The sequence below is a fragment of the Nomia melanderi genome, chromosome 2 (assembly GCF_051020985.1).
Source record: "Nomia melanderi isolate GNS246 chromosome 2, iyNomMela1, whole genome shotgun sequence".
NCBI classification, from domain to species: Eukaryota; Metazoa; Arthropoda; class Insecta; order Hymenoptera; family Halictidae; genus Nomia; species Nomia melanderi.
In genome coordinates this window covers 27,338,370-27,362,999 of record NC_135000.1, presented here as the reverse complement: position 1 = coordinate 27,362,999, position 24,630 = coordinate 27,338,370, and the positions used below count along the sequence as shown (strand labels likewise).

The 24,630-nt window shown below is 37.8% G+C and overlaps 5 protein-coding genes across 11 annotated transcripts; 1 reads left to right on the top strand and 4 right to left on the bottom strand.

The window, feature by feature from the left end:
- Positions 1–92: 92 nt before the first annotated feature.
- On the bottom strand, positions 93–1,016 carry LOC116433313 (uncharacterized). Its single transcript, XM_031991280.2, has 2 exons — positions 396–1,016; positions 93–318 (listed from the first exon to the last, which is right to left on the bottom strand). Exons 1-2 carry the CDS (start codon positions 882–884, stop codon positions 148–150), a joined length of 660 nt encoding a protein of 219 aa, XP_031847140.1. The 5' UTR covers positions 885–1,016; the 3' UTR covers positions 93–147.
- Positions 1,017–1,320: 304 nt separating this feature from the next.
- Positions 1,321–7,526, bottom strand: Fancm (FA complementation group M). 3 transcript variants are annotated; one of them, XM_031991235.2, is made up of 14 exons: positions 7,377–7,526; positions 6,335–6,577; positions 6,098–6,265; positions 5,854–6,026; positions 5,667–5,756; positions 5,343–5,567; positions 5,104–5,257; positions 4,906–5,027; positions 4,722–4,841; positions 4,369–4,534; positions 4,139–4,293; positions 3,807–4,053; positions 1,813–3,728; positions 1,321–1,743 (listed from the first exon to the last, which is right to left on the bottom strand). In XM_031991235.2, exons 2-14 carry the CDS (start codon positions 6,501–6,503, stop codon positions 1,480–1,482), a joined length of 3,969 nt encoding a protein of 1,322 aa, XP_031847095.2. In that variant the 5' UTR covers positions 6,504–6,577; positions 7,377–7,526; the 3' UTR covers positions 1,321–1,479. The 3 variants fall into 3 exon arrangements, with proteins under 3 accessions (XP_031847095.2, XP_031847097.2, XP_076221134.1); XM_031991237.2 differs by lacking the exon at positions 7,377–7,526 and adding an exon at positions 7,046–7,064; XM_076365019.1 differs by lacking the exon at positions 7,377–7,526 and adding an exon at positions 6,943–6,963.
- LOC116433302 (uncharacterized) lies at positions 7,186–10,029 on the bottom strand. 4 transcript variants are annotated; one of them, XM_031991260.2, is made up of 4 exons: positions 9,393–10,029; positions 9,030–9,107; positions 8,807–8,950; positions 7,186–8,724 (listed from the first exon to the last, which is right to left on the bottom strand). In XM_031991260.2, exons 2-4 carry the CDS (start codon positions 9,090–9,092, stop codon positions 7,201–7,203), a joined length of 1,731 nt encoding a protein of 576 aa, XP_031847120.1. In that variant the 5' UTR covers positions 9,093–9,107; positions 9,393–10,029; the 3' UTR covers positions 7,186–7,200. The 4 variants fall into 4 exon arrangements, with proteins under 4 accessions (XP_031847120.1, XP_031847121.1, XP_031847118.1 ...); XM_031991261.2 differs by lacking the exon at positions 9,393–10,029 and adding an exon at positions 9,239–9,385; XM_031991258.2 differs by having other exon boundaries at positions 8,807–9,107.
- A 932-nt stretch (positions 10,030–10,961) lies between these two features.
- LOC116433319 (uncharacterized) lies at positions 10,962–18,520 on the bottom strand. The gene is made up of 13 exons (XM_076365122.1): positions 18,250–18,520; positions 17,688–17,951; positions 16,327–16,786; positions 16,159–16,258; positions 15,985–16,104; positions 15,770–15,925; positions 14,427–14,514; positions 13,620–13,892; positions 12,732–13,191; positions 11,529–11,628; positions 11,336–11,455; positions 11,086–11,241; positions 10,962–11,012 (listed from the first exon to the last, which is right to left on the bottom strand). Exons 1-13 carry the CDS (start codon positions 18,278–18,280, stop codon positions 10,962–10,964), a joined length of 2,379 nt encoding a protein of 792 aa, XP_076221237.1. The 5' UTR covers positions 18,281–18,520.
- Positions 18,521–19,391: 871 nt separating this feature from the next.
- Positions 19,392–24,352, top strand: mbt (serine/threonine-protein kinase PAK mbt). 2 transcript variants are annotated; one of them, XM_031991250.2, is made up of 8 exons: positions 19,392–19,685; positions 20,007–20,379; positions 20,450–20,846; positions 20,942–21,358; positions 21,440–21,972; positions 22,046–22,199; positions 22,280–22,469; positions 22,559–24,352. In XM_031991250.2, exons 2-7 carry the CDS (start codon positions 20,015–20,017, stop codon positions 22,439–22,441), a joined length of 2,028 nt encoding a protein of 675 aa, XP_031847110.1. In that variant the 5' UTR covers positions 19,392–19,685; positions 20,007–20,014; the 3' UTR covers positions 22,442–22,469; positions 22,559–24,352. The 2 variants fall into 2 exon arrangements, with proteins under 2 accessions (XP_031847110.1, XP_031847111.1); XM_031991251.2 differs by having other exon boundaries at positions 19,437–19,685; positions 22,554–24,352.
- The last annotated feature ends 278 nt before the right edge of the window (positions 24,353–24,630 follow it).

The window sequence follows — 24,630 nt, the reverse complement described above, 5'->3', positions numbered from 1 at the left end:
GGAAAAATTCGCTGATGACATTTATGATACTTTATTTAGAGTCGTGTAAACAATTCATCCGAGATTCTATCGAACCAACACAATACATAGTATATTTCCTATGAAACATCGAATCGGAGATTAAGGGAGGTCACGCTGTAAGAGAAGTCACGTTGCGTTGGCGACCGTTCTTTCCTCCATTGGTCGTTTTGCAATTTCCTGTTTCTCTCGTTGCAGAGCCGTGTATTTCTCGATGGCCCTTGAAGCTAAGATCGTGGCTGCGTTCACGCTTTCGGGAGTCACGTAGGCTCGGGCTAGCTCGGCTACTTGCTCCTTCACCTAGAAAATCGAATTTCTTCGTTAGATCGAGCGCGAGCTTCGCTACTTCCGTAAGATTCGAGTAGCTATCGCATTACATGCTGTTTAGAGAGGCCGAATCCGAAGAAGCTGATGCTGCAGATCGGGGTGAACGTGCAGACGATCGTCGTGAAAGCACCGCCCACGAGGATCGTGGACAGCAGGTGCAAAATCGAAGCCCCGACTCGCGCTCCGTACACGAGGATCTCAGCGGAGAATGGAAGCACGCTGGCTGCGATCTCGGTAACCCAGTGAGACTCCCTTTGCGGCGTTAAAACTGGAACCAGGTAGCCCTCGTATCCTGTCCTCGCTGAGTAGCCGCTGTTGTGCTCCGAGTAACTTGGGTAGAAGTGCTGGTTGCTGCTCAACGCTCGATTTTCGTGGGACAGGTCGGGTTGTTGCTGGTTGCTGGTCCGAGAGTTAGGGAACAACCCCTCGTGAACTGATTCTTTCTGTTCTGCTTGCTCGGTGGTGAATTGATCTCTGCTCGGCAGGATCGCGCCCCTGCAGCCGATCGCCAGAAGACAGACCATCAGATTGCGATACATTCTTCTCGGTTTTATTTCAGGCGTTTGCAGAATATTTGGAATCTCCGAGATCTAACGATCGCTGGTAACACGGAGACTAAGCTGAAGATTTTTGCTGCCCCGGGTTTATATACATTGGCGAAGGGTCGGCAATTTTGGTCTCGCGAACCAACCCTCGTCGATGGGAAGGGCATTTGTTACGCGTTTGGAACGATCTACCTGCCGGAACCGTGGAAATTGTTAATTTCATTGTGTCGGTCGAGTCATTGTATCTTGGGCGGTTCCGGGTTAACGATCTAGGGAAACAAAAATTGCAGACTCAAAGCAGGTAGCCGCTTCGCGGAATCATTTTCCGGGATACTTAAGTTACGCTTGGAATGGTTCGAAATGGAGACTAATGATTTTAGGCCGACCCTTGGCATTTCGAATTAGGTATTCTAAGGAACGCAACATGAAGCAAAAGTTAGGTTTCCTGATCGAGTATTTATATTTCAAAATTTATATACAAAAATGTTCACACATTTCACTAACTCCTTAACCATCTTGAAACATCAATATCTTGAATATTCCAAATACATATTTGGATATATAGTGTATTAAATATTTACATTTACAATTAGCTTGCGCGTTTACAATGCGCTAACAAAATAGATTCTTCCATGATCTGCTCGCGTAATCTCTCAGTCTCGTCTTCGCTGCTGCTGGAATGATTTATTATATTCCTCATTTTAACCCTTTTCTTCCTTTTCTTCACCCTGTCCAATTCGTCGACGGGAATGCGTTTCCTTTTCCTCCTTTCCAGTTCTTGCTCCGCCTTCTCCAATTCCGACAGTTCTTCAATTCGAATGGACGGCTCCTCTTCCCCCACGCAGAACGAATCCTAAAGGAAAGTCGAATGAGAACAAAATAGAAAATCGTCGAGACTCGAGTATACTCTTGTTTCACTTACGTTGAGGTAGGACTCGTCAGCCTGCGACACAGCCTGTGAATATATTTCAATGTTGGCGTCAGGAGTGCGCGGCCGTTTGAAGAGGAATCCATTGCACCCCTTCAGCGGACTCCTAACCGTTTGCAAATAGTGAGCTTGCATGTCCGTGGTGTCGTGCACGTTCTGCGTGTAACTCACGAAATCCTCGAGATCTTGGTCGGTTCCGGAGCTCCCTTCCGTCGTTTCGTTCTCGTCGTTCGACGAAACTTGAGCTTCGTCGTCGATGAACTCGTTTCTCACTCTCTTCCGCCTGCGAACGCGCTTGCTACTCCGAGCGGAGAGTACCTCGAATCGCTTCGACTTGGTACTGTCAATCACCTGGTCGTCAACTTTCAGATCACCGAAGAAGTAACTGGTGTTGCAGCTGATGCTTCGGTTATTCTCATTGACGCGATTCTTCTCCGTACTGACCTTGCTCTTGCTCAGTCTGCTGAAGTTTAGGCTACGATTGCGCTGGAAGTTTAAGTTCTCTTTCTGCGAGCTTAAACTTTCCTTTACGTTCGCCAGTTTCTTCGCGATACTTACGCCGGAAACATTTCTGGAGGTTTTGAATGATTTCTCAGCTGAGAACCAACTTTCATCGTCCGAATCCCATGCATCGTTGCTCCAGGTCTTTTTTGGTTTGTTCTCGGGTTTGTTCGACACGATGCTACTCGGTGCAGAATTTGTATAAACTTCGAAATCGTCGCCCCATTCGTATTCGTCTACTTTAAATTCTGTATTGATCGTTTTCTTCTCATTATCAAGAGTATTTTCATTGTGTGGATCTTTTACAATCGTTATATTTTCTTCATTGGAACAATGAATTGTCCACTGGAAATCCTCAACGTTATCGGTTACAGCCACGATGCTTTCATCCTGAAACATGTCATCTTCAGATTCAACGACTGTATTTTGCGCGTGCGACGAGCTTGAGTTGATTAGCGCTATCTCTTTGATCGCTTGCGTTATGGTAAGTGAACTTTTATTTTTTGTGTCTACGTGCGTATGCGGAGTGACGTTATCTTTATCCGTAATACGCTTGCTCGGGCTAACTATTGCAAAACTACTGTCTGGTAGTTCCATGTTATTCTCTACTTCAGAATTTTTCCTAAGCAGTTCAGTCTTCTTGATCGCATCGTTGCGGATGTCGATGCATTTTGTTGGCTCTGTTTCTTCCACTAAAATATTGTGTTCCGAGTCCTCGGACATCTCGTTTAATATGTCTTCAAACGTACCAAGTTCCAACGTGGGCGACGCGACTGTATTTATCGTTTGTTTTTTGAACGTCGAAATAGAATTTATATTATTATTTATATGTTCCTTTCCTTCTTCCTCGACAATCAATCCATCGCTCTCGTTCGACTTACTACTGTCGTCGAGCAAGTCCTCGAAATTCGATTTTCCAACGACACATTCGTCGTGATCCATTTCTAGAATTATACTTGCAAATTCTTGTTCGTCGTCGTTATAATCAATTTTATTATCCATATATTCCGTCTCCAAATCCATTTTTGCCTGGTGTTCTTTTCGGGGAATATCGTTCAGAGTGATTAAACAATTGAGAACATTTAAGTCAGGTATGGAGAAATTAAAGAAATCTTTAATAGTAGAAAACGTTGGCTGACAAAAATTGTTCAGATCATTCTCTTCTCTTACACTCGGATCTTTCTTGGAGTTTCTCAAAGCGCATACTGTTAGGAAGTCGACTGCGTCACTGTCAGAGGACAAGATTTTCACATCGGACGGTTTTATCGTTTTACAAACGTTGTTACTTTGAATGCACTGCGTATTCGGCGTTTTAAAAATGTTGTCGTCCACGACATCCTCGTGTTTTTTATTTTGGAAAAATGCCATTAAAGACTGGGACCCACTGCTTTGCGACACCGGGTTAGACTCTAAAACATCCGTGTCGCGTACGTTTAGATGTGTGTGACAAAGGTACAGAATAAATATCGTTGAATTATTTTAAATACCTATAACCGTAGACTTCTTAGAAGTATTTTTACGTTTAGTCGACTTCTTCTCTGGTTTCTTCTTTTCATTCTTTCTTTTGGCAGGCGGACTCTTTGGCTGCACGGTAATGTACATTCTCAAACATTCGGGAGTTAATTGGTCGGGAATCATGCGCGGATTATCTTGATAAAGAGACGAGAAAACGTTGCTTGTATTTAATATCTTATTGTTCAATGAATCTCTTCTAGCCATCGTGGATTTTAGTGTCTGTAATTTTTGTACATTACTATTCTGGAGACTGACACTCAAATTTCATATATTTCTTTATATCAGGCATTTGTCATTTACTTACCTCGTGTTCTCTTCCATCTGTAACAAGGATAATTATGTGTCCGTCACGTCTTCGACCAGTTCTCCCCATTCTTTGCACGAGTCGTGTAGGTGAATGTTGAGATATATCAAAACATATTATCAGATCAACTTCTCCAACATCTAACCCTTCCTCTCCTAAATATGGGGGATAAATTTTTATTACCGATTCTTTACTGTTACTGTTTTGATCCGTTATTATGCGTTTCGTACCTATACTTGTAGATATGAGAACGTTAACGCGATTGTTTCGGAAGTCTTTCAAAGCTTGTATTTGCTGCTTTTGCTTCTGCCCAGCTTGACCAACGAACATCTGTGGTCTTATTAATGGTTGGCATTGCAGCAATAAAACATAAATCTCGCTTACGATATCCCTATACTATGCAACGTGTAAATTAATAGACGTCTTTGCAGTTTCTACGCGATGCATAAATCTGTAGGACGAACTGGCGTTCCAATGAACTTAATACGCCAAAGTACGATCTTCAGATGTTTTTCGTCAGAATGCTAGTTCGTCTGAGAAAGCATCTAGAGTAATCGCAGCCTAAATCGGTCTTCCAAATTACCTCGACAAAAACGATCGCCCTCGTATCATTCTCTTCGTTTTGATTCTTATTAAAGTGATGCTCGAGCAGTTCTTTCAGCTTTTCAAATTTCGTATGGCCGAATATAAGATTTTGTGGAATCTAAAAATAATTTTTTTATTACATTGTGCACGCTATTTACTGTAGAAATTGAATATTTACAAACATTTGAAATGGACTCTGGACATAAAGACTTTGCATCCGGGAAAGGACCGAGGTAGATTTCAATATTTTGGAGTAAATCCTGCAGTTGTATTTCCTCGTTCATCCAAAATTTATCAGAATGATCTGTTAATAACAAATGCATAAGAATGACAAAATGTGGACAATTATCGTTTCAATAAAATTTCATTTATTTTCTTACTTTGATAGAATTTAAGAAACGCTCGAAGACCATCCCTGATCATCAATTCGTATGCATGATACATAGTCATTAATATGTTTAACGTTTTTATGATTATTCCGTAACTTCCGGACTTATTCGTTTTTTTTTGGAATTCCTTCAATAAATGAAATATCTACTGGACACAAAATATTATTCTATGAATGAAGACTATAGGTGTGTATAGGTAATATACGTATATGTGTAACATCATGATTTACCCTTCCTTTAGAAATATTGGCTGTATGTCCACGGAGAACATTGTACTGAATTAAAATTTTAACATGACGATCCATAATGAGAATATATTTCTCTTTATAGTCGGTTAATTCACGATTAAGAGGTACCAAAATTATATCAAGTTTTCTATGATTAATATATGGTATAATATCAGGGGAAGTTTCATCCCTCAATTCCATATGAGCTATACATAGATTTTGTAACACCTATTAAAGGAACATTATTTATTCAGTATTACAAATTCATATAAAAATGCAGAAAGTACAATATAATTATCAGGGACAATTCATATTAATAAAGATTACCTCATGAACATTGTCAATTTTATTTCCTGGTGTAGCTGAAAGGGCTAGTACCCTAAAATTTTTATGTTTTTCGCTTAATATTCTGATACACTAAGGATATAACAAAAATAGATTATTTAACATTGAAATTTCTCTTATGAAAATTATAATTAAAAACTTGATATGTCTTTTATTTAACAAAAAGTACCTCGCAATAAGAATGTTTTCCTAAAGCTTTATGAGCTTCATCAATAACCACACATTTTATTAAATCACTAGGTATAATGTTCTTTTCTAGATCATTGTGAAAAACTTGAGGTGTAGCAAATATCACTCTTTGTTTAAACCAAGCTATTTCACGTTGTTTTTGATTAGTTGCTCCTATAACATGGGACTATTACAGTAAAAAAAAAAGCAAAAAGTATTTAAATCCGATCACGTTGCTTTTCTACCTGTAAGTTCAATAGTTTCTGTGCTAGGTATACCCATTATATTGTGGCAAGCAAAAATTTGTTGAGCAACTAAAGGTTTGGTAGGTGCCAAAAATACAACCTTTCCACACGGATACCATCTCCAAAAATTATACATAACAACTGCAGCGATAAATGTTTTTCCCAATCCTATTATAGATCAACAACAAAAAATAATTACTGATTCCGTCGATTATCTTCTCACTTGTTTACTCTTACCAGTTGGTAAACAAACTAAGGTGTTATTGTATATTGCAGCTTGGACTATGTTAAACTGATAATCTCTGACAGGATAATTTTCTGGATATATCCATGTTTTTCCAGCCGACAAGTCGAATCCTTTTGTACTTGGATCGGACGAAATCTGGAGATTCTGTGACAGTTCCATTTCCACGGTCCTCTTCTCATTTGACTTAATTTATTGAGAAAAGTTGTAAATCGAAAACTTGTACGTTGAATTCACTGTAATGGAAAATACATACATACATGTATACATATATTTGAACTGCGCCATCTGGTGACAATACACGCTACCAACTGATATATAGTTTGAGCGTATTATTACAGATGGTACTATTAATTTCTTAAAAATACTAATTATAAGTTCAACAAGTTAAATAGTTATTACAAAAACGCTAATTGACAATTATTAATGCACAGTATCTGTTAAGGTGATTCAACAAATAATCTGACATAATTAGAGAAATAGTTTAATCGCAATTTGCGCATTGTTTCTGTATTTTTCATTACACGTGTACATTTAAAATAGAAAAAAAAATACAGTATGTACTGCTGAATATCGTAACACAATAGAAAGTTTCCATTACGGCTTATAAAACACGGATCACTGGAGTATAATAGTAAACTAAATGTACGAGTATTGGAAATAATTGCTTCTGATTAATTAAAAATTAATTTATTATACTTAACGATATACAGGAAAGTATGCGACTGTTTGGATCGAGTGAGCATATAAAACAGTTGTATATACGTACACATAATCATCGTTATGCAACTATAGACGTACGCAGGTGTTTAATAAAAATAAACTAAAAGCACAAATAAATTGGACTAGATCTCTCTAATTAGGACGTATGATTTGTCGATAAATGACTATTTAATGCAGCTTTGTGGGCAAATTTTTTTAAACAGATCAGACACTCGTGTGTTTTCTCATTAACGTGCACTGATAAATGCTTTTTCAACGTTGCCTTATCTTTAAAGATTTTCTGGCATGCGCTACATTCATACGGTCTTTCACCTGCGTGGACTAATATGTGGCTATTTAAAGTTGTTTTTTGGGTGAACGCTTTATGACAAACGTAACATTCGTACGGTCTATCGCCGGTGTGACTTAACATATGTTTCCGCAACGAGGACTTCTCTTTGAACGTTTTCTGGCAAATGTGACACGCGTGCCTTTTATCACCGGTATGTATAAGCATGTGAGAATTCAGCCTAGTCTTCTCTCTAAAAGCCATTTCGCATAACTCGCAGGCAAATGGCTTTTCGCCTGTATGTATCAAAGTGTGCCGATTTAAATCCGACCTCCGTGTAAATATTTTATCGCACACTTTGCAATCGTACTGGCCGCCGGTGTGCAGTAACATGTGGCTATTAAGATCTGATTTTCTTGCACAAGCTTTGTGACAAATGTGACACTCGTGGGGTTTCTCACCTGTGTGTACAAGCATGTGAGAATTCAATTTTGCCTTTTCTCGAAAGGTCATTAAGCATTCTTTACATTCGTACGGTCTCTCGCCGGTGTGCACCATCGTATGCCGTATCAGTTCTGACTTCCTTTTATACGTTTTTTCACAAATATTGCATGCATGGGGTTTCTCGCCGCTATGCGCTAACATATGATTGTTCAGCGCTGTTTTCTGCGAGAACGACCTGTGGCACATAGTGCATTTGAATTGTTTATTGCCCCCGTGTAGTGTCATATGCGTATGTAATTTTGCTTTCTCACGAAATAATGCAAAACAAATATCGCATTTGTACGGCCTTTCCTCGGTATGCGTAAGCACATGACGATTAAGGCTGAGTTTTTCCTTAAAAGTTGCGTGACAAACGTCACATTCGAATATTCTATCCTCGGCGCTGATCGACTGACCATTTTCAGAATCCGGCCGTTTCATGTACGCCTCTTGTAATGCTTCAGGGTCGTACGGCTTTTCCAGCACATGCATTTGCATGTGACTGCGCAAACACCATTTGTAAGCAAACCGTTTTTGACAGACATTGCACTCTAACGGACTCATTCCAACATGAGTTAACATGTGAGCGTGTAAACTTGAACTGTCTTGAAAGTTTTGCTGACAAACTTCGCATTGGCTACCACTGCAATGCATCCTTAAGTGTGTAACCATCGAGTCGTTATTCAAAAACCATTTCTTGCAAATGGAACACTGTATTTTATAAAATTTTGGTTGTTGTCCATTCGTGCAAAACCCAGAATGTTTGTCCGTGTCTTGTGGCTGAGTGAAATTAGCATTTGCCAAACATCTCTGAATAGCTCCATCTTCTTTATCGCATAGATTTGCATTAGCTATCTGAGCTGTCCAATTTGGATGACTGTTAGATTCTCCATCCAATTCCAGTTTCACCTAGAATGAATGCTTTTGGTTCAATCGAATAACTCTTGTTTGAGAACGACAGAAACACGGTACTAATAACATTAAAATTTACCATTTCATTAGAAAAATCAACTTCATTATGTTCGATAGGTAAAAATACCTTCTCGAATGTACCAGAGCAGATGTCCTCCATGTAGTCGGGATCGAATCTATCGCCAGGTTCTTCTTTAAGTACAACGCTTACAATGTTTTCGTCCTTAAAGTAAGGTTTTAAGTTAGAGTCCTTGCAGAAGCATTGTATTGTATGGTGCTGCTGTTTCATAGAAAACGTTTACCATAACCTGACTGTCTATGTTTAATGCATCCATTGGTTCATCTTTCACTTTAAAATCTTCCATTTGCTACACTTTGTTCTGAAAGTGAAATCGTTTTATTCGATCGGTCGTATCTTGTTCGCGCGGTGAACAAGCTGAGTGGAGAATGAAAAGAAGAAATCATGTTGCACAAAATTGGTTGCGGTCAATAGTATACAGTGTCGAGTAACCTTAAATGTGATGACGCGCTGCTCGAGAGAATGGAAACGCGTAAACTCTTTTTTATATACAAAACATTTCCTCTCGTTTCACGGTTATTTTATTTATTTAAGCTTCTCGCTGATCTAGCCGTTAACGAAACAATCTTTCTGTGTCTATACTTACAACGAGGATCATACATTTCACTCGTTAAGCAAAACGCGCATATTGAGATTTCTTAATTCCGTTCCTTCTTTCTTCCTGGTGATGCGGCCACTCATATGTTATTTACTATGAAAATTAACAGATTTTTTTCACAAACGAATCGAATTCGTTTTCTCGTTCGATCGATTTTCTTCTGTATCAGAAAACTATACTGGTCTTTCCACTACACATGACAGGCATACGTTACATAAATACCACGCATCTATATGCGATTATACACATATACGTAGGCGCATACGTAAACTCGGTGCTTGACCATACCTCTCTGTAATACATTAGACACGGAACTTTGATGATGAGTTGAATGATCGCGATCGATAACGATACAATGAATGTATATATTTCTCCCGAATTTTATTATCGAATTGCATTTTCGGAATAGGAATGCAATGGCGGACCTGATAAAAGTTCAAGTCTCCAAGTCATTTTATCATTCCCGGTGGAAAAGAAATATTCAAATAATTTTCTTTCTCCATTTTTTGTTACTATACCCGAGATTAACTAGCAAACGTATGTTACACGTATATGTTGGCCAGTGGAACAGTCACTTTTCCAATAATAACATCGATCGAAGCAAAACGCTTAGAAGGATTCCATTATCCGGTAACTTTTGCTCTCATAACGAGCTTCCATTGATCACTCTTTTTTCCATTTTCAGCGTAGCCGTAGACGTGTTACGTTATCGGAATTTTCGTGGAAAATCTCGAAAAATGTACACTCCACTGAAAAGGGGAAAATTATTCGGAAATGATGTAGCTGCCATAACAATTGAAATCCTAGAGAAAGTTTAACAATGCCAGATGATGATTTATCGTTTGTATAAAGGTGACTATTTTGTTCTAATTACTTTACTATTAGTAAAAATATTTTAAAAAATGTACACTCCATTGAAAAGGGAAAAATTCGGAAATGATGTAGGTGCCATAATTGAAATCCTAAAGAAAGTTTAACAATCTTAGATGATAAAACGATATTAGATATTAATACTTCATTTGTATAAAGGTGACTATTTTGTTCTAATTACTTTACCATTAGTAAAAATATTTTCAAAAAAATGTACACTCCACTGAAAAGGGGAAAATTGTTCGGAAATGATGTAGGTGCCATAACAATTGAAATCTTAGAGAAAATTCGTCAACAACGTTAGACAATAAAACATTTCTTTAAATCTGTGCTGAATTTTCTATACAAATCCATTGTTCTTTATATTAATACTTCATTTGTATAAAGGTGACTATTTTGTTCTAATTATTTTACTATTAGTAAAAATATTTTTAAAAAATGTACACTCCACTGAAAAGGGGAAAATTGTTCGGAAATGATGCAGGTGCCATAACAATTGAAATCCTAGAGAAAGTTTAACAATGCTAGACAATAAAACGTTTCTTCAAATCTGTGCTGAATTTCCTATACAAATCCATTGTTCTTTATATTAATATTTTACACAGCGAGTACGTGCACGATATCTAAAACGCACGGTTCATTTGTCCGATCGAACACTTTTTGCCACTTTCTTCTGAACGGATCCTATTATAACCAGGTGACCAAAAGTGACAGATAGCTGAAGCATATCTTCGTTATCTGAAAGAAAACGGAATACCAAGTAAAAGTTCCGATGAAAAGAGAAAGGGAGGAGCGCCACGTTTGAACTTACATTGGCAAACGTCAGCATAGTCATCGGGAATAATTTTCCGGCGGTAACGTAAAGCGGTTTCTTCGATTTCGCCATCACTAGGATTAAGCTTCTCACTTCGTTCGACTTCAAATTTATCCAACCGCACTCGTACGCTGCGTTGTATATGGCTTCGGACTGCGAGCGTAACATTCATGATCGTGAATGACGAGCCGATTACACGCATGAGAACGAACGAGAGGAAAACGAGGATCAAACGGGCTCAACTTACTTCGTTCATCAATGTTTGTCCAGCGAGGAAATAAAGAGACATGTGAATGCTAGAACCGCACAAAGTGAACGCCAGAAAGCAAAGGCGGGTCACAGAAAGCGTCCCTTTTTCGGCGAACATCTGAAAATCAACTTTAGAATTATTCATCCTCTTTAGAATTCCTTTTCGAGATCGCTTCAATTCGTTTACTTACGAAAATTATACCCGTTATATACATGCAAGTGATCACGCCGAAAAATAGCATTACCGCGAAGAGTATCGGCGTGAATGTGTTTTCAATGGTGTCCACCACTCTGAGAAGATATTGTAAAGAATTTGTCATTTAGAATTCTCGAATTAATATTGACCTTTGCACTCGAGAGGTGACTCAAGTCACCACTCGATTTGATTTGCAAAATTATAAAGTCTTATATATACAACTGTGAGAGTGGATGTATTTGAGTGTGTGAATAGATATATTGATGAGCGATGAATGTGTGTAATAGATGAATGACGCGTGTGGGAGCGCGTTTTGAATGAATGTTCGAAGCATTGGAATATTCTAGATTATATTGATTTTCTCTATATGTTAATAATGTTCGTTTTTTTTATGAATCTAGGATAGTCCAAATATATGTGAAGTTAATGCATGGTAATGAAAGAATGTTCTAGAAAGTGTGTGAGTGAGACAAGAGCATCTGAGTATATGGTGCGTTGTTTGATTTAGTTAGTGTTTTATTGTGAGTTGTCAAGAAATAATTTTACTGTTTCTAATAAAATTCTCTTTCTCCGACAATATTAAGCTTTGTATGATGCATCGATACATGGGACATTTAAATAACTTTCCTTCTGAATTTGTATATGTTTCCTCGTTAATTAGTTCAAAGAACATTGTATCTCGTCGAAGAATGAATATTTCTAGTGAAAAACTTTCGAGTGCAAAGGTAACACTCAGCCAATGAGGAAATCTTTTATTCTGTCTATCTTTTCTTTTGTTGTTTAGTCAGTCTTAACGTGAGATTATTTGCAATTCATCAAATTTTCTTGCTTTTACAGAACAAAGTTTTAAGGAAATTAACCCTTTGCACTCGGGAGGTGACTCTTAGTCACTTGGTTTGATACAGTAAAATTATAAAGTTTGATGTTTAACACTAAACTTTGTATAACGTCACTATGTGAAATATCAAAGCAAAATAGTTTTGTCCTTTAATTTATCGATTAAATTATTTACATCGTCTATATTTTATCAAAGAGTGTCGAATATTTCTAGTGAAAAACTTTCGAGTGCAAAGGGTTAATTGAATGAGTTTAGAGATAATGGAAGAGGTTGCAGTTATAGTTTTTAGGCGGTTGACTAAGTGTTGAATAAATGACGTGATTACAATTGATCTATTACAGAATTGATTAGGCACGATACCTGCTAAGTCGTATATGATCCGTCACGATCATCGCCAACAACTCTTTGAAGTTTCTGAACTTCTTCTCGTTCTCGATTCGCACCCGAAGGTTTTCAACTTGGCCGCAAATGTGAAGGATCACGGTACCGAAAAACATGTCGATCCCACAGTAGCAGAACAACATCACCCACAGCATGATACATTGTGCGACATATGTTATTTCGAAATAAGGAGTTTCAGGGACCTCGTGCACGTAGTACGCCGGAACCGGGAACACATCGAGCCCATTCGTCGTGTGTCGAATGTGTATACCGAATTTCGGCAGTACGATCATCAGTGTTATTGAAACGACTCCGGATGTGAAGCTGAATATGCTAACTACTCGAGCGATTCGCGCGTAACGAAACATAACATCCCTTTCCTCGTCCGTTTTAGGTTTCGCCCAGTCCTCCGCTATCATGTTTATAACTGGCACCAGCACTTCAACAGAAACGAGAAAAGAGACTCAATTAAAAAACTGTTGCGACGATGTTGCATAAATAACGTCTATAGTGCACGTTGGGAAACGAGAGAAGGTAAAGAAATAATATGGAAATATCTGAAAAGTCGGCGAGAGCTCGAATGGTGACCCTTTGCTCGAGAGGTGACTCTCATTGGTAAATCTTGTGGTAACAAGATTTCATACGGTGAAACTGTGAAATTTGATATTTAATATTGTACCTTTTATAACGCTTCAATTCGAGAAATATTGAAGAAATAGCTTTGTCCCTCACTGTGATTTCTCGTAGTTTCACATGCTTTCTATCTTATCGGAAAACATTACAATATTTCTAATGAAGAACTTCCGAGCGCAGAGGGTCGATTCCCTAACAAACGAAGAATTTCCACAAATGTTCGAGTTCACTCACCGTTCCGTTTCGCGTGAAGAACAAAGATTTTCAGTATGATGCTTGTGAAAGCGATAGGAAGTCCGAAATTGTCAATGATCGATATATATTCCTGTTGCTTCATCAACAGCCTGAAACTAGGGATCGCCAGAAAACCGATAATCATCAAGGCTATCGTCATCACGTACAGGTTCTCTAACAATCTTCTCCGACCGAAAGTGTTCCGAGGCCAGAGGCCGATCATGACCAGGCATTGGCGGTTCACTGCAACGGCCCAGTCGTAATTCGCGCGATCTGACAAACACAAAAGAGAAATGAAGAATTTACGTCAAACTCGTCGATGTTAAACGCGAAAGTAAACTACACCTGCGTGCTTCACCGAATTCGAGTTACTCATGACGAAACTCGCGCGCGTTCGAGTGAACCTTCCCGTCGTTCCCTTTTAGCTACCGGTTCGAACAGAAATGTTAAGTATACGTTGCGACACTTTCGTGAGAAGTTTAAGCGCGGGGGCGAGTGCAAAGTGATACAGAGCCGTTGAATATTTGATCGGGGAGTATCGTGCGCGATTGAAATATTTCTATATTATCGTTACGTCGTGTAATTTCTGTTCGATCAAGTGCTCGCGAATGAAAGGTAGCTACTGCAAACCGTTTATTTCGTGAAACTTTAGAACAGGAGGAAAGCGCGCCTCTTCCCTCTCGCGTGTACATGTTTAATATCTTTGCAGGAACGATCGATCGAGCAAATGCAGCCACATTTTTCTCCATTTTGAACAAGGTAGTTGTGCGGGAACAACGGTGTAGCGATGATCGCCTTTTATCGTACTTCTCGAAACACATTCTTTCATCTTCAGCATCATAGGTGCCTGGCAAGTATCATTTTCAATGATTATTCGTATAGTTTCACTGTGCAGCTGTTTTATACATTCGTAATAAATGCGGATAAATCATTTTAAATAAATCTGTAACTCGATGAGAGAGCAACGATTAATACTCACTTGTTTAAACCTTTATGGGTCGAATTTCTGTTCATTATTATATAAAATCTATGGACAAAATTAATAGATATCCACATATGAATACGAATTAACATATTCAATAGTTTTAATAGTTTCATCAAACGAATATATTTTGTAACTTTCAAGTTACAGTGACGTTAAACTTTCATACCTGAGCGTATAAAAGTTAACTGATTACTTAATTTTATTCACCACTTCGAGTGCAAAATCAATAAACAGAGGGTTAAATCAATTTGCAGTCTAACCATTATTAGCGAAGGTTATTCGTTTACATTGGAAAATAAAAACTGCGTCGTAAAGAGTAACATATAATTTATAAATAATAGTGTACGATCATAATTCTTTTTTCCTCCATATTGCTTCCGATCAATTTAAAATTAATTTACTGTAGTTAAGGGTACACAGAAATATATATATATATATATTTATACGACTGTTCGGATTAAGTGTCCATATAAAACAATTTTATATACGTACACATAATTGAATGCTCGTACGATTGCGCACTAATATACTTATAGTGAAATGTGTATCTACATATACGTACGGAAAATCTCGTTATACTTGCAATAAAGGCTGAACCTTTAATCGAAATCAGCATTCACAAGGATTCCTTTGCCCGGCAACTTCCGCACGCGTAAAGAGCTTTCATTGATCGATACTTTCTGTTGTTTTTTTTGCAGCGGTAGACGTATTTTATTATTGTAATATTTTTACAAGGATAAAAAGTTCAGTCATTTCTGTACGTATGTGCATATATACGCCTATTTCCGGAATAAACTGCTCAATCAAAATCACTAATGTAGATCACTGAGAAAAGTGTCACGTGCATTAAACGGTAAATATAATCTTGCATATTAAAATGAAATAGAAAAAATGTTAAGACAATAATAAATTCCTCTTTGTACTACACAGCTGACTCCGTAACTCTCTTACTGTTAAATCAAATATTTTATACATCCAACCGGTAAATAATATATCTAACAGGCCCTTGGTTTGTTCGAACATTTTCCATCATTTTCCATCAGCGTTGTTACAGCTTGGTGAGTAAGAAGGATATGTAGCTGAAGCATATCTTCGTTATCTAAAATAAACGAAACAAGTAAGAAAGTTGAATAATTAAAAAAGAAATCGAAGAGCTTAAACTCACGTTGCCAAACGTCAGCATAGTCATAGGGAACAATTTCCCCGCGGTGACGAACAGCGGCTTCTTGGATTTCGTCATGACGAGAAGCAAGCTTCTCATCTCGTTCGATTTCAAATTCAGCCATTCACATTCGTAGGTAGCGTCGTATATACCTTGAGACTATGACCGTGACTTTAATAATCACAGCCGACTCGTGCAAGCGCGTGAAGTTTACCTACTTGGTTCTCCAGTGCTTGTCCAGCGATGAAATAAAAAGACATCTGAATGAAGCTGCTGCTAATGGCGAGCAGCATGAAGAGCACTCGCATCGAGGAGAACGTGTCCTTCTCTGCCATCATCTAGAAAAATCTGTTATTTTTAAATTGGCTTTAACTCCGGCGAAATCTACTTACAGAAATGATTTCCGTCGAGTACATGCAGCTGATCACTCCGAAGAATAGCATCACTATCAGCAGTATCACCGTGAATGTATTCTCGATCACGTCCACCGCTCTGAAGACATTGTTACAAAGTATATTCGTATTATAATAAATTACAAACGGCTAGAAAATCGTTAATACCTGCTGAGTCGCGTGTGATCGGACACCATCGCCGCCAGAGCCTGCTGAAAATTTTCGAATTTCCTCTCGCTCGCGATACGAGCTCGAAGATTTTCCGCCTGGCCGCAAATGTGGAGGACCACTGTCCCGAAGAACATGTCGATTCCGGAGTAACACATCAGCATCACCCACAGCATCATGATCTGCGCGACGTAGATCATCTCGTAGTAAGGGCTGCGCGAGACGTCGTACGCGTAGTCGGCCGGAATCGGGAATCTGTCTATTTCACCTGTGGTGTGCCGCATACGCACGCCAAATAGCGGCAGAACGATTATCGGCGTCAATGAGACAGCCCCGGCTACGCAGCTGAACTTGTTCACCACCCGAGCGATTCGCGCGTAGCGAAACATGACAGCCCTTTCCTTGTCCGTTTTAGATTTAGCCCAGTCCTCCGCTATCATATTTAGAACCGGCAGCAGCACTTGATGGAAAAGCGGAAAGGAAGAAGCGTATTAACGTCGCGTTGGCGCACGGTTCGTCAACATTGTTACAGTTTTCTAAATTTAATTTGTTTCCGCGCGTACGGCCGCAATTGGCTATCCAATTAACGCGTGTCATGCCATTTATGGTGCATGGAATTTTTGTAAGGAAATATGTTTTGAGAGACGCGTGTTGAAGAATGGTACACGTTGGGAAACGAGAGGAAGTGAAGAAATATGGAAATATCTGAAAAGTCGAGAGCTTCAATGGTGACTCTTTGCTCACCGGTGAAACTATAAAATTTGAAATGTTGCACCTTTTATAACGTTTTAGTTCGAGAAATATTGAGATAAAATAGCTTTGTTCCTCGATGTACGTATGATTTCTTTTCCAGTTAGTTCCACAAATATCGTGTTTATCTCATCGGAGAATGTTCAAATATTTCAAATATTCAACTTCGAGTGCAAGGGGTTAATCTATCAGTTAACCCTTTGTCACTTGAACTGCCATCTTTGGAATACTAAGTAACAAACAAACGATTGAACTACTCGTACACAGTTTCATAGTTTCCTTATCCTCTATTACTTAACCATTCGACGTGTAACTTGTTGAAGATTCTGTATACTTCAACGCTAGAACTACCGAGCACTTAAGCTGACTTTTGAAAATTTCATTATAAAAACTACAAACGTGGATTTATTAAGATTTGCTTTAAATTTCAGGTATTACTTAATCAGCTTTAGTAATCTCTCAAACAGCTATCCTCTTCACCAATTGCAAAAAAGATCAAGGATAGTTCTAGCGTTAAAGAATCATCGTCCGCAAAGGGTTGAAAAATCAGTGCACTTTCTAAGCAAGATACACCCGAAATTTCCAATGGCACGGAATATTAATGGACTTACCATTCCGTTTCCCGTGAATGACAAGGATTTTCAGTACTATATTCACGAAGGAGATAGGGTACGCGAAGTTATCAATGATCGCGATGAATTCAGTTTGCTTGGACAACCAACACAAGTTCGGGATTGCCAAAAAGCTGATGAATATTAACACGATCGTTAGCACGCACAGGTGCTCCCATAATTTCCTCAGCCCGTGACTGTCCCTGGGCCAGAGACAAATCATGCTGAGGCAGTAGCGATTCACTGCAACTGCCCAGTCGTAATCTACGTAATTTTGCAATTGTAATTATAATTTCTGTTCGGTTAACACGCTCGCTACCAGCGTCGCACATTTGTCACGGCCTTAATCCTGTATTTTACATAATGAACGTGAAATTAATTCTGTAGATACTGCTATTGGAAATTATAAACTACATCGCGTTTAGGAACTCAACGACTCGTTTCAGTTTGATTTCTCTAATCTTTAGTTTATGTAATTATAAAATATAATTGAGCCTGTCACTGAAATGGTAGCGAACGTGCGAACGCGATTATTACTCAAAGAACGCGATGTGAACTGCACCTGCGTGTTCCAGCGAATTCGAAATACTCATGGTAAAGCTCGCGCGCGTTCGAGTAAACTTTGCTAACGTGCCCTTTTAGCTGTCTCGGCAGAAATGTTAACTACACGTTAGAGTACCTTTGTGAAAAGTTCAAGTATGAAGTACAAAGTGATAGGGAACTAGTGAATATTTCATCCGGCAACATTGTGTGCAATTGACATTTTTTTCTCTACATTATCGTCGTATCCTATAATTTATGTCAGATCGAATGGTTGCGAACTTAAGGGTAACTATCGCAGACCGTTTATCCGATTAAACTTTCGAACGGAAGGGAAAACTATTCATCTTCTTACGTGCACACACGTTTTGTATGAGTATCGGCAGGAACGAATCGATCGTGCTAATCGTACGGCCACATCTTTTCCCATTTCAAAAAAATTAGTCGGGCTGGAACAACGTGGTTCGTCGCGATGGCGATCGTTCTTTCCTGTACGATCTTCTGGGAAGCCATTTTCTTTTTATCTTCGGTGTTGTAGGTATTGTGCAAATCTGGTAAACATTTATAATTGTTGGTTATTAATTATTCAAATTTTCCTGTATCGTTAGGTAAAATTTAGCTGATTATAAAAAATGAAAGATTTGTTGTTGCAATTCATGTCGTTCGAGAAGTATCTTTGGGAAGCCATTTTCTTTTTATCTTCGATGTCATAGGTACTGTGCAAATCTGGTAAACATTTACAATTTTTGGTTATTAATTATTCAAATTTTCCTATATCGTTAGGTAAAATTAGTTAATTATAGAAGTATCTTTGGGAAGCCATTTTCTTTTTATCTTCGATGTCATAAGTATTGTGTAAATCTAGTAAACATTTACAATTTTCGGTTATTAATTATTCAAATTTTCCTATATCGTTTGGTAAAAATTAGCTGATTATAAAAAATGAAAGATTTAGAATTCGAGAGATTTGTTGCAATTGATGTTCGTGAGAAGTATACGTTCGATGTAAGAAGTTATTCTATCGGTGAATAAAAACGATAATAACGGTAATCATTCGAATAAAATTTTACACGGTGCAGTGATCGTAAATTGGTAATGTTTTCCTCGTCGAAGCACGACCGATAATTCGCTTTCTCTCGACACAGTTTTCCGTGCGTTATATTCATTGTAGTAATCTCATTGCAGGTGCTAGCTCACGCACATTTAAGTAAATTGTCATGAGCCAAATGCCAGGAAAGATTCATAAGCTCTCCGCGCGGAGCGCCGGTGTGTAAACGGCCTGTCGGAAGGCTAAATGTCGTATTTACCTATTTTACCGAAGGGATTTTCATATGTTTCGTCACTATCTTCAATTTACTGTATTCTCGAACCGGTGTGAAATAACAGGAGCAGTTTGAACCTTGGAAGACTTAACCGACAATTGAAAGAAACTACTTAAAGGCGGTGCATTGCGTACTGGTAGGCGTTCCTGTCATTTTGCTTTCCTTCGTCTTTATTAATTTCACGAAATTTTAAATAATACGCGTCTCAGCTTCTTCTCTGAAACGTATTAATCGTTAATAATATTCGTACGATACGCGTTACACAATTTGAAAACGATCTTTACAAGTTAAACACATGCAAAGAATGATTGACACATTTGATCAAACTTCTTTTTGTTTGTAAGAAACAATTAATGTATTGCTTATGTAATTATAGGAGCATAGTGAATGCGTATATCGAACAGGATATTATTTGTTATAACGTATTACCGCACTATACTGATATTATTTATAATAGGAAGGGCGATGTTCGCCAAAAAGAAGAAGAAACCACAGATATCAACTCCTACAAATTTTGAGCATCGTGTGCATACCGGATTTGATAAGCGTGAAGGGAAATTCATTGGACTTCCATTGCAATGGGCCTCTATAGTTGGAAACAATCAAATCTTGAAATCTACAAACAGGCCATTACCTTTGGTGGATCCCAGCGAAATAACACCGACAGAAATTCTTGATTTGAAAACTATAGTACGAGGTCATAATGATTTGAAAACAAGAATATCATTCACTGATAAAACTACAGAAAATGGACTACCGAAGACTAGTACAGTTGCCAGATCGAATTCTCTTCGTTCTTCTAGCCCACCAAGGCTCAGAAGGGATTATAGGTAATTCTCTTCTAATATACAGTTAAATATATTTATATTTTTTTTCATATTCCTATTAATATTTTCGCAGGCATAATAGTAATCTGCCACCTTCTGTACCAGAAGGTCAAGAAGTACCATCTAACGCGAATCAAATACAAGGATACACGAATTTTGGAAAACAACATAATTATGTTGATAAGTTACGTCAAAATTCTCCTAATATCACACCTGGATTAAACCCTAATGTACAAAATATGATTCCGAATCTCCAGAATCTCAATCCAAATATGCAATCATCTCCGAATTTAACTCAAACTGGATTAAATGCCCCAAATCTATCTTTAAATTTTCAGAATTTAAGTCCTATCATGAATCCACAAAGTCCTGTATCAAATCCAAGTACCCCTCAACTTGCAGAATCTGATTTTCATAGATTGAACTCCCAAATGACGATTGTATCTGGTCAATACAATGGAAACATTCCGGTAAACAACTATTTCTCAAACTATTTCATTATAGCTATTAATTATTGCTCTACTGATTAACATAGCATCCGCAAACTTCACTCTTTTGTCAATAGGTTTCAACTACGGACACATCTGCCAGAGATCAACAAGCACCTCAAAATGTTATACTACATAAGATACAGCCTAAAATTTCTCCAGTAGGATCTATAGCTTCTCAGCGGCCGTTAAGTCAATTGAGTTCGCATAATATTAATAAATACTCTCAAGCGTATGGTATACAAGAGAATCCATCAATTCTGCAATCTCAAATGAAGAAGCCCATCGAGATATCTCAGTCGATGCATAACTTATCCAAGTCAAATGTACCATCTTCTGGAAGCAGTTCTACACCGGATCAAAATCAAAATATGAAAAGTGCCTTATCTTCGGGCAATCTGGCAGTCGGTTCCAGTTCAAGTGCTTCTACTAAACAAACAGCTGCGGAACAGAGGCTTACACACGAACAGTTTCGGGCAGCTTTACAGATGGTGGTAAGCTACCAAAATGTAAGATTGTAAATGAACACGAACTACGTGTGGTATACTAAATATTTCTCCGCATATTAAAACTAGGTAAGTCGAGGCGATCCAAGAGAGAATTTAGAGAATTTCCTTAAGATTGGCGAAGGTAGTACCGGAACGGTGTGTATAGCAACTGAAAAGAATACAAATCGGCAAGTCGCAGTAAAGAAGATGGATCTGCGGAAACAACAGAGGCGAGAGTTACTCTTCAACGAAGTAGTTATCATGAGAGATTATCATCATCCGAACATTGTCGAGATGTATGATAGTTTCCTAGTAGACGACGAATTGTGGGTTGTAATGGAATATCTCGAGGGAGGAGCGCTCACAGATATTGTTACGCATTCGCGTATGGATGAAAGCCAGATAGCTACTGTCTGCTCTCAATGCTTGAAACCACTCGCATATTTACACTCTCAAGGTGTCATTCATAGGGATATCAAATCGGACTCTATATTGCTCACGGCTGACGGTAGAGTGAAGTTATCCGATTTTGGATTTTGCGCTCAAGTTTCTCAAGAACTGCCTAGGCGAAAGTCTCTCGTAGGAACACCGTATTGGATGAGTCCTGAAGTTATCTCTAGGTGCAGTACAATTCTTGAACTCTTCCTGTTTGTTTGAATATTCATTTACAAATTATTATGTTTCACGTTTCAGGTTACCATACGGACCCGAGGTAGACATTTGGTCATTAGGTATAATGATTATCGAGATGGTCGACGGAGAACCACCGTTTTTTAACGAACCCCCTTTACAAGCCATGAGACGTATCAGAGATATGCCTCCACCAAAATTAAAAAATTCTCATAAAGTACGTTACACGCGCTGAGCAATCTTCTAACAAATGACCCTCTGACAGGACGATTAATTACCTTTATCTTTATTTGTCAGGTCAGCCCACGACTTCAAGGCTTTCTTGAAAGAATGCTTGTCCGTGATCCGGCGCAAAGAGCTACGGCAACCGAATTATTGCAACATCCGTTTCTTAGGCAAGCTCAAAGTCCGAGTATTTTGATCCCATTGATGAGGGGCTCCAGGCATACAAACTGTTGACGAGTCGATGGAAAGAAGCAAGATTGTGGTAATTGATTTATCAGTACGGATGCTAATTACGCGAATAACCGTATCTACACAGTCATACGTTAAATATTGTTATGTGTTAAAGTGTAGAATAACGCTCTCCAAGGTGTACTCGCTAGTTTGTCGAGCTCCCCTGAGATTGTCCTGTTTGCGAAAGAATCTGAGATACCGGGACATGACGAAATCTTCATCGAAAGCGAAAATCTTTGAGATGTCTGCCTTTTACTGTCGCCGTTTGCTGTTAGGAACGACACAAGAAAACCGAGGTGTATTTCTTGTGAACAGCCTCTGCTGTACAAAACACAAGTGTCCGAGAACATTCAAGTGGCCTTTGTTAGATGATCTTACATTCCAGTGTGGCCTTACCTTAAAAGTGTTATATTATTAATTTACGAATGTCTGTGTTGCCTGTGATGGGCATTGCTGTCGTAAAAAGTATTTTTTATGTCGAGTTATTTAAAAATTAATACAATAAGACATTGTACCACTAAGTGCCTTCGTAATGAGCACCGTTTCATTTTTTATTAAGCATTGTTACTTAACTTGATAGCAGTTTCACTGTTCCTCGTCTACCAGTCAGCTTAGCTGTGGATTCATTTGAAAGAGAGAAAAAAACATCGGTTATCGTTAGCTCTACAGTAATATTTTCATAAACGCTGCTATTACGCTTGTACTTAAGGTAACAATCGGATAGTCATATTTAATTCGAAAGCGTATAACGCAAATTTTACCACCAAAACATAGATAAAAGAAGGCAGTAATGTTTTGTCAATGATGCACCTTTTTATTTCAAATTAGAGCTTACGTTTAATTTATTTGATTCTACAAACAAAAAATTGCTGCAAGCATGCAAGAACTCGTATGACTTTTGGAGACTGATGCATTTGCGGTAATTAAGTATTGCGATAAAGTGATTGATATTAACTAAAAGTATTTTACATTTAACAATTTTTAAATAATTCAGTATCTCGAGTATTATTGCTGAACGAAAGAGGATAAATAAGTTTGATAGTATTCTAGGCGTAGAGTGGAAAAGTACTTCTGAACGGAAGTCATGAATCTGATTGTTGATCTGTATTCGAATATAAGCACCCGTAGTACGTTAATCTAGCGAAAACCTTCAAGCGATAAATCATTCTCTATAGGAATGTGTTAGATCGAATCTTAATCATTTAAAATGCCATTTATTTAAATCAGGTAAGACATAAAAAATAAGACGGATGAAGAAAGCCATCGATCAAATAAACAATTATGGTTATGTAAGGTATACCTAGCAATAGAATATTTACAAAGTGTAGATATTATTAAATGTTGTCTCGAAGATATGGAAATGTTATGCAGATAGGAAGAACTGATTACATCATTAATTTGTAACAGATATACCTTTTAAGAACATTCGTCAGTTGTATGAAAGAAGTAACGTACAAAGAAATCGTATTTTTGTTTACATACGAAGCAATTCGATATGCTTTACTACACGAGTAAATAAAAGAATACAGTAGAATATCAAGCTGAAAGGTAAAACGGAAACTTATATATATATATATTTATATAAGTGTTTATTATGAAAATCTTTTGTTTCTTATGTAAATACAGTATTCCGTCGAAAATTTGTAAAAGGTGCCGTCCGGATGTATGGAAAATTTCGAGAACTAGTACCATTTCTGACCAGATATTTTTAATATGCTGTTTTCTTAAAAAGAAAATATCAAGAAAAATAAAAAGACACAGAATCGCCTTGAAATTTCGACTGTTGGAAATAGTTGTTTGATGTATTGCCGTTCAAGAAATCTCTAGAACTGGTAAAGATTGAAGGCTAGAGATTTTCGAGAACTTGCTGTAACTTGTTTGTTAAAATATACATTGAATACATATTAAAGAACACGAACTACTTATATAAAGATGCTCCCATTTCCGAAACAAATGTATGAAGAATAACAATATCAAATTATGAACAATTCTAAGACGCGAAACATTTAATTCGACTAACTTAATATCAACTATTTTTTTTTCATTATTTCATTATTCAAACCTGGTTAGAATATTGAAATAACATTTAACGTATAACAACGTTTTCAAAGTACTTCCTGTAATCGAGCATACGAATTTTTTACGAAACGTTAAAAGTTAATATCATTAGTAAAAACAATACCTGAAAAGAT